Source organism: Carica papaya, chromosome 2 (genome assembly GCF_054855325.1).
Source record: "Carica papaya isolate Zhongbai chromosome 2, ASM5485532v1, whole genome shotgun sequence".
In the NCBI taxonomy this organism is placed as follows: domain Eukaryota; kingdom Viridiplantae; phylum Streptophyta; class Magnoliopsida; order Brassicales; family Caricaceae; genus Carica; species Carica papaya.
In genome coordinates, this window is record NC_142310.1 from 31,082,618 (window position 1) to 31,091,168 (window position 8,551).

At 34.8% G+C, this 8,551-nt stretch overlaps 2 protein-coding genes across 2 annotated transcripts; both read left to right on the top strand.

Moving 5' to 3' along the window:
- The first annotated feature begins 1,156 nt into the window (after positions 1-1,156).
- On the top strand, positions 1,157-4,982 carry LOC110823789 (Ankyrin repeat family protein). Its single transcript, XM_022054266.2, has 3 exons — positions 1,157-1,766; positions 2,677-3,086; positions 3,796-4,982. The coding sequence occupies exons 1-3, from the start codon at positions 1,448-1,450 to the stop codon at positions 4,663-4,665; spliced, it is 1,599 nt and encodes a 532-aa protein (XP_021909958.1). The 5' UTR covers positions 1,157-1,447; the 3' UTR covers positions 4,666-4,982.
- Positions 4,983-5,656: 674 nt separating this feature from the next.
- LOC110823819 (EF hand calcium-binding protein family) lies at positions 5,657-6,689 on the top strand. Its single transcript, XM_022054301.2, has one exon. The coding sequence runs from the start codon at positions 5,850-5,852 to the stop codon at positions 6,468-6,470; it is 621 nt and encodes a 206-aa protein (XP_021909993.1). The 5' UTR covers positions 5,657-5,849; the 3' UTR covers positions 6,471-6,689.
- Positions 6,690-8,551: the final 1,862 nt, after the last annotated feature.

Below are 8,551 nucleotides of genomic sequence, written 5' to 3' on the forward strand. Positions count from 1 at the left end.
CTTCCCCAAGATGCAAGTCTTCCTCTATTACCCTCAGTATCTGCCTGTGCCCACTGACTTTAGAGACTCCATATCATCTGACGATCTGCCGCAGCCTTTCCAGCGAGCTTGTTACCGGCTGTGAGCTTACTGCGTGGTTCCTTCAATCCCGGCATGTTCGAATCTTAGGATTGTGCATGGTTTTTGTGCCTCTTGGCTAGACGTTTGGCGGAGGCACGTTTGCGATGGAGGTGGGGAAAGGGGGGTCTCCTTACGGTTCATGGATTTATTTGTCAATTGATTGTAAAAAGGCCCAAGCCTGTTAACCCATGAAGAGTACACGTTCGAATCTTACTTTTATTTGAAATTTATGAATTAAAATTTTATTAAAAATGTATAATTTTAATATAAATTAACAGTAATTAAATCATAATACTTATTTTAATAAATTATAATTTATAAATTTATTATAATTAGATTAGTTTTTGTATTAATAAATATTATAATCTTATTTAACTTTTATTTCATAAAAATAATATAAAGGTATTCTAGAAATTGGGGATTGCCGGTTGTCGTGTTGTGGGTCCTCGGCTTTCAAGTCCTTTCAGGGAGTGTGGGGTCCGCAATAAGAGACGTCCAAGATGTAAGAAAACGGGTTCACGAAAGTCATTTGGTGCTAGTCTTTTTCGTAGATGATCATAAGAAGAAAAGGAAATACGAGAGTAGTCCACTCAAAAATATTCATTAATTAATTACTAATTTTTATTAATTTTATTATTCGATTATCAAATTGTCCATAATTTCTTAATTAAATTTTTTGAGTAATTTAATTAAGACTATGTTCCCAACAATTCTAAAAGCCTTGTTGAATTAATTTGCATATATATTCTGAACTTGTAAAAATAAAATATGAAATCTATTTTAGACATATCCTTTATTAAACTAGGAGAGTATAAAATTAAGGAGAATTTTTATCATTTGTAATTATATAGATTCATAATTAGATGCCAATATTCCAAACATTACTCGATTATTATCAGAAAAACGTTTTACAAAAAGTGAAACTAAAATAGGAATGTATTTAATTAAGATGAACGAAAATAAAAGTAAAAATATAAATAAATTTCCATGGACGGACAGAAGAAAAGCAGGAATCGACAGCATCGCACGGATACATACAAACACGATACTGTATGTTGAGGTAAAAGGAATCCGTGTGTATAGAGCTCCCCACAGTCAACTCTCCACATGATATCCACTAAAAAAGAGTAAAGAAGCATTTATCATTGTCATGATCAATCATTCATTCACCTAAAGAAGCAAACAACAAGACCCTGCTGCAGATTTCAATTCTGATTATCTCTTCTTTTTACCCGGTTACTCTGTTAAACTCGGTGTTTTCTCCCCACTCGAACCCAGATCAGAGAAAGCAAAAGATCGAGAGAGAACAGTGCTGAGCTAATTATTGATGATGGAGGCAAAGCCTCTAAGGTTCATAACCCACCAAGCTTTCTTCTCCGCCGTCCGATCTGGGGACCTTGAGTGTCTGAAGCAGCTCTTGGACAAGCTCACCAAAAACGAGACCTCGGATGGGTCTTCTTCCTCCGTTTCTGATCTGATGAAATTGCAGAATGATGCAGGGGAAACCGCTTTGTATATTGCTGCAGACAATAATTTGCAAGAGATTTTCAGTTACTTGATCAGGTTCTGTGGTGTGGAGATTGTGAAGATCAGGTCCAAGTCTGATTTGAACACCTTTCATGTTGCTGCCAAGCGAGGACACTTGGGTATGATATTTCTGATTCAGTGACTTTTCGCTGCTTTCGAATTCATTTTCCAATTGTGCTTCTGTTTAATATTTAATATTCTTTTGGTATTATCACTGATTATGTTACATATTTCGAATCTGCAATACTCACTTTTTTAATTCCCTCAAATTATTTCAGTGTGTTATCATTAGCTCAATAAATGAGGATGTCGTGGTATATCAAGGTTTCACTTTCTGTTTTTTTGGATGGGTATCCTGGAGATGCTTTCTGATTTATCACTCTTTTATGCTTTTAATTTTTGCTGGAATTGGGTTTTTCAGTTTTTGAATTTTTTGGTTTTTGATGGTTTTTCTTTTGGGATTTTGTTATTGCTCCTTTTCTTTTTTTTGTTTCCTTTACCAGATAACCAAAGCTAAATCATTTTGATGTTGCCCCCCCCTTTTTTTCCCGAAGAAAATTATGTGCTGCTATTGAGCCATTAATTCTTTGGTTTTACTCACCAAAAAAGAAAAAAAAGTCTTCGTTTAAACAACCCCTAAGATGTATGAAATTGGCAAGAAGATGGGCATAGACCTTCCTTTTCTGGTTTGGTGCAGTAGATTCTCAAATTAGCTTGAGAATGAGATGGAAATCTTTGTGTTTTGAGCCTAAATATGCTTTTGTTTTATGCGAAAGCCATAACAACGGCTAGGTAAGGTATCCTATTGATGGAGATGAATCTTCTCCCATTTATTTCCTGGTAAGGTATCCTATTGACTTAGAATTTGTTTCACGTCATTGCTCCGAACTTGAATCTTATAGTCTGACTGTGATTAATTAGTCAAATTTCTTTTATTTGTATTGGGAATAGTGTTTCACATTAGAGACGATGCAATTCACTGGGTTATGTCTTTCCTAGTTTTTTCTCAGCTCAAAATTTTATTTTCAGACATTGTGAAGGAACTTTTGATCATATGGCCTGAGCTTTGTAAGTCATGTGACTCCACAAGTACCAGCCCTCTTTATTCAGCTGCTGCTCAAGATCATTTGGATGTGGTGAATGCCATTTTAGATGCCGATGTCAGTTCTATAAGAATAGTGAGGAAAAATGGGAAAACTGCATTGCATACAACTGCAAGGTATGGTATGCTTCGTATAGTAAAAGCTCTTATAGACCGGGATCCAGGAATAGTCAGCATCAAAGACAAAAAGGGCCAAACTGCTCTCCACATGGCTGTTAAGGGTCAGAGTCCTGCAGTTGTAGAGGAGATACTGCTTGCTGATCACTCAATATTGAATGAGCGTGACAAGAAAGGAAACACAGCAGTTCACATAACGACAAGGAAATGTCGTCCACAGGTATTTTTCACTTCTCTGTGGTCATTTTTTTTTTACTTATTTCCTTTTTCAATGAGTCTCCCTTTCCATTTTCTTCAACATTTTGTCTATCAATTCCATCTTTATTTTTGCTAAATCCTAGTACTTCAAATTTGTTAAATAAGTATTATTTCACATAAAGATTTGTATTCGACATCTTGGGACACAAGCAAAGGAACTTCATGTATGCGCAAATGCATGATGGCTACTTCAGCTTGAGTCTGGGTTCTGCATCTTGTTTCCTTTGGTATTTCCTGCATAGTAGAAGTATGGTTTGTAAAACAGTTATCTCATTCGTTTTTTAATGGTAACACACTGGAATTTTTAGGCATAGTAACTAATTTGATGAAATAGAAACATTATAGAAAAAGTGTTATTCAATTGGGACTATTTCAACTTGTGAAATCCCGCTTTGGGATCCAACATGGTAGCTTGAAACTATGCATATAATGAACATTAAAAAATACCATGGAATTGCCTTTGGCATGGTATAAGTGTGAACTGAGTTTCTGAAGTCTATTCGTGAGTAAATATGGATGAATATGATCATATTAGAATTACTCGTGTCTTTTCAGAGGGTAAAAATTGCTTGTTTTTGAAGTTTTTCTGAAAATAATGCAAGATATTAAAAGAAATCTCGATAATTATGTGTAATGGTGTTCCTCTTACACTCTGTTCTCTTGTCTTTCAGATCGTAAGCCTATTGCTAAGCTATACGTCTGTTGATGTCAATGTCATCAATAATCAGCGTGAAACTGCAATGGACTTGGCTGATAAACTCCAATATGGAGAATCTTCTTTGGAAATCAAAGAAGCTCTAATAGATGCTGGTGCCAAGCATGCTAGACATGTTGGCCAAATCGATGAGGCAATGGAGCTCAAGAGGACTGTGAGTGATATTAAGCATGAGGTTCACTCCCAACTTATACAAAATGAAAAAACCAATAGAAGAGTTTCTGGTATTGCCAAAGAACTAAGGAAGCTTCACAGAGAAGCTGTTCAAAACACCACCAACTCTGTCACAGTTGTTGCTGTTCTTTTCGCTTCAATAGCCTTCTTAGCTATATTCAACTTACCGGGCCAATATCTATCAGATGGACCAGATTCAGGGAAAGCATATATAGCTGGAAGCGTTGGTTTTCGTGTATTTTGCCTTCTGAATACTACATCACTCTTCATATCTCTGGCTGTTGTTGTGGTTCAGATAACTTTGGTGGCCTGGGATACCAGGGCTCAGAAGCAGGTTGTATCAGTAGTTAACAAGCTAATGTGGGCTGCCTGCGCTTGCACTTTTGGTGCATTCTTGTCAATTGCTTTCGTGGTTGTGGGAAAAAAACGTTCTTGGATGGCGATCACTATAACCCTCATGGGAGCTCCAATTCTTGTTGGGACACTTGCAAGCATGTGTTACTTTGTTTTCAGACAACATTTTGGGACTTTCAAGAGTGATTCTCAGAGACGCATCAAAAGGGCAAGTGGAAGCAAGTCCTTCTCATGGTCGGTCTACTCAGCTAATGTATCAGATGATGATTCAGATCTTGAGAGAATCTATGCCTTATAAATAGGAAAATCCTTCTAACACTGAAGAGTCAACTACCAGGATTCTAGGAAAACAGGATTGTCTCTTGGCGCTTGTAGACATTATCAAAACGCGAAAAGCCTGCAAATTTACATCACTGCATATGGTCTCTTAGTGTTGGGTGATCACATTAATTTGACAGGGTAAGAGCATAAAGAATGAATCTTCCAAGGTGGAAGGAAGAATCAATTAGTGTTTCTTAGCTGAGAAGCAGATCATATTGTGTATAATCGGGTTCCATATGTATATCCGCTAAAACTCCGGCAATCTTCCTGTTTATAACAAGATTATTTTGCTCATTGCTCATCTTTCTCATGGTCCATCTTAACCATTGGATTCCTGTGTGTGTTTCTTGTATGACAACTTGCTTCCATCCAAATTTTGGAGGAGATATTTTGATACTTGTAGTGAGAGAGAGAGAAAGAGAGAGAGAGAGAGAGAAGATTACTTCTTAACCCTTAACGAATATTCACCAAAGGATTACCAGAAAATTGACGCTCAAACTTCTTTTTGGCAAATAATTAAACGGAGGACATTGATGATCTAGAATAGGAAACTAGAACTCTTAGAAAGCATAAAATAGGAAACCAATATCCGTTGAGAAAATAGATATTGGGCTAGGAGATCATGGATGGATGTCCGTGATGGGCTAACCCAAACTTGGGAATGAGTGGCCTAGTCGCACTTTGTGGTGCATGGGGACCACGCGTCGCCTTCGTGAACTAATTTAATACGCAGATTCTCTCATTCCATCTGTTGTCTTTCAAAATACTATAGGCTATAAATTTACTCTAATAATGAAAACTTAATTAATAGTTTTTAAAAAATAATTAATACATAATAACTTCCCTAAATTATGGCAAGTGAAATCACGCCTAAACTTCCTCCTAAATCACCTATAATTTCGAATTATTAATTTTTTTAAAAGTTCTAAATTTAGAAATTACACGGCGTTTGTAACAAACATTCAGTTTCCGTTTCTGAACAACTTTTACGAATCCAAAAAGGAAACGGAGTCTGTTCGTTTCATCTTCCTCCGTATTTAACTTAATCAAATTTCCGAATTCCGCATTCAACCATTGTACGGTCTCCTCTGGAAACAGCCTCCGCTCTCCTCTCATTTTCAAATCTTAACCAACGGAAACCAAAAATCAGTACAACGAGCTATGGGTTTTGGAACGCTTTTCAATCGGAAGAAATCATCCAACCAGTCCTCCACCTCTGCGCCTGCCTCTCCACCGCTCGCCACCACGTCTTTTGTGCCTGGATCTCCTTTCCTCACCAAGAACCACTCCGGTAAGACGGAAATCCGTGAGCTCGAACAGGTGTTCAAGAAGTTCGACGCCAACGGCGATGGTAAGATCTCAGCGGCGGAACTCGGAGCGATCATGGCTAGCCTCGGCCATGTCGCCACGGAGGAGGAGCTCCAGAAGGTTGTGACAGAGGTCGACGCCGACGGTGATGGCTTCATTGATTTTAATGAGTTCGTGGAGCTCAACACAAAGGGCATGGACTCCGACGAGGTCCTGGAGAACCTCAAGGACGCGTTCTCTGTTTACGACATCGACGGCAATGGATCAATCACCGCCGAGGAGCTGCACGAGGTCCTTCGTAGCCTCGGTGATGAGTGCTCTCTCGCCGATTGCAGGAAGATGATTAGTGGAGTCGACAAGGACGGCGATGGTACAATCGATTTCGAGGAGTTCAAGGTGATGATGATGATGGGATCAAGGTACGATGCTATGGGCTCCCATTCACAGAGAAGCGTTTCTATTAAGATTGACTGATATTTCTACCTGCTCTTCCTCTTTCTTTCTCGTTCTCCATTAACGAAGTAATTTCTGTTCACAACTTGTTAGGGATTCTCTCTGTCTTCTTCATTCTTTTAAAACTTTTTTGGACAAAAAAATTAGCGAAAAATTCTGGAAAAATTGTCTATATTTTCAGATTATTGGTATTGGATTTTATTTGTTAATGATATTCATTCAATGATTTTCTTCACTTAATCCAATTCTTTATACAGTTTGTTGCGAATTATTAGCAATGTAAATTTGCTTTGTTCCAAATTCTGAAAGTTCTCCTTCACTTTTTTCCATCCGAATATTGAAATTCTTTCAAGTTCCATCAAGTTTTCATTGAATTTTCCTTCTCTTCCTTCTCCTCTATCAATTTGTTAAAGATCACACATCACAAACTCGTTAACGTCATGCAAGTATTTCGAAATCTGGATGTGCTTTAAATTCTGGAATTATATTTTAAATAATTCATTAATATATAACAAATATAGTAAATTAAATTTTTTTTTTTTTAAAGTTTTGAAAGAAAACAGTTCTATGTTATTTTAATTTTTCTATTTATAATTCAAAAACCAAAATTAATATTTGGTTAGAGCGGTGGGTATGTTTTTTCTCGCGCATTGGCACCTGCTCACCGCTCTTCTGTCGAATGTCGTGAACCGTCGAATTCTCAAACCTAAAGATTAATTCAGAAAAAAATGCGTTGATGACTTTTTTTAAAAAGAAAACTCTTTAAAGATACGTATAAATTAATAAATAATTAAATAAAATTTGTTTTCCTCTACAGCAGTTAGTCGGCACGTGTTGAATCACATGCAGCATTATGCTATGCACTATGCATATGTACATGCCAAGAATGAAAAAAGTTGTGCATCACATGTTATTTGACAGAAAATTTTGGTACTTTCTTCTTAAAGAAATACTAACATGTATATATATAAATTACGTGGCAATTAATTTAAATAAAAAAAAAATTATATACTTTATTTTATATTGATTGTTCAGTTATATGGTCACTCTTTATATTAGGTAAGAGTCTTACAAATTTTATTATATGTGTAAATTTAAATCCTAATATTTATAATTTAGTTTCTTGCTTTTACATTAAAAAATTAATTTTTTTTTTTTTTACATTCTTGACTTAACCTTTTTGGTCTTTTTCTTAATTAAATTTGTTTAATTTTAAATTTTACTTGTATGTCTATAAAGCAAGAAACTTGTAGATATGTTTAATATATTCTTGATGTAACACCACAAAATTTCTGTACTCAAATATTGTATTTTAAAATTTTATGTTTTAGTGCATTACGATTTTTTATGTTAATTTTAAATTTTAATCAGTATTCAAAATTTATTTTATTTGTATTTATTTTGTTATCAATTTTTTCTTTTTTACTTTACTAATTATCGGGATATCAAATTTTTGTTCTTCAACATTTTACTTGATGTTTTATGAAATTTTTTAACATTTTTTATGGTGGTAATGATTATTATAGTAGATAGAATAATTGTTAGAAAAGGTAATATGGGTAATGAGGTGTATGAATGTCCTCGTGTTAATGATCACTTTTATGATTATTTGGCTTTAGATTCCACGTATACGTATATAAAAACAGTATACATATAGACTTGCAATTTTTCATTTAACTCACTTTTTTTTTTTTTTTGGTTCAAGATTCATTTTGATAATGGTCAAAATGATTGATTGTAATAAATGAAAGAATTATTACAAAGCTTGATATGGGTAATGGAGTATATGAAATGCCTTCACGTTAATGATCACTTTCACGATTATTTAGCTTTAAATTCCATATGTGCATATATAACTAGTGCATTTATAGGCTTGCATGAAACTCTTAAAATTTTATAATAATCAAAATAATCATTCATAATAATATGAGTAATGAAGTATATGAAATATCTTTATTTTATTAGGTTATTCTCATTCAATAACCTCGTCTTAATTAATATATAAATAGTTAGCTCTTCTATTCTTTATTTTTATCTTATTTTTACTTTAATTCTAATTTTTATTTATGTTTTTCTAAAATTTTTTCTAAAAATCTTATATG

What these genes read in the sequence shown, in the direction of transcription:
- LOC110823789 (XM_022054266.2), top strand. Translation starts at nt 1,448, where the DNA reads ATGATGGAGGCAAAGCCTCTAAGGTTCATAACCCACCAAGCTTTCTTC. An exon ending in TGCCAAGCGAGGACACTTGG is followed by an intron (nt 1,767 to 2,676) that starts GTATGATATTTC and finishes TTTTATTTTCAG; the next exon opens with ACATTGTGAAGGAACTTTTG. An exon ending in CAAGGAAATGTCGTCCACAG is followed by an intron (nt 3,087 to 3,795) that starts GTATTTTTCACT and finishes CTTGTCTTTCAG; the next exon opens with ATCGTAAGCCTATTGCTAAG.
- LOC110823819 (XM_022054301.2), top strand. Translation starts at nt 5,850, where the DNA reads ATGGGTTTTGGAACGCTTTTCAATCGGAAGAAATCATCCAACCAGTCC.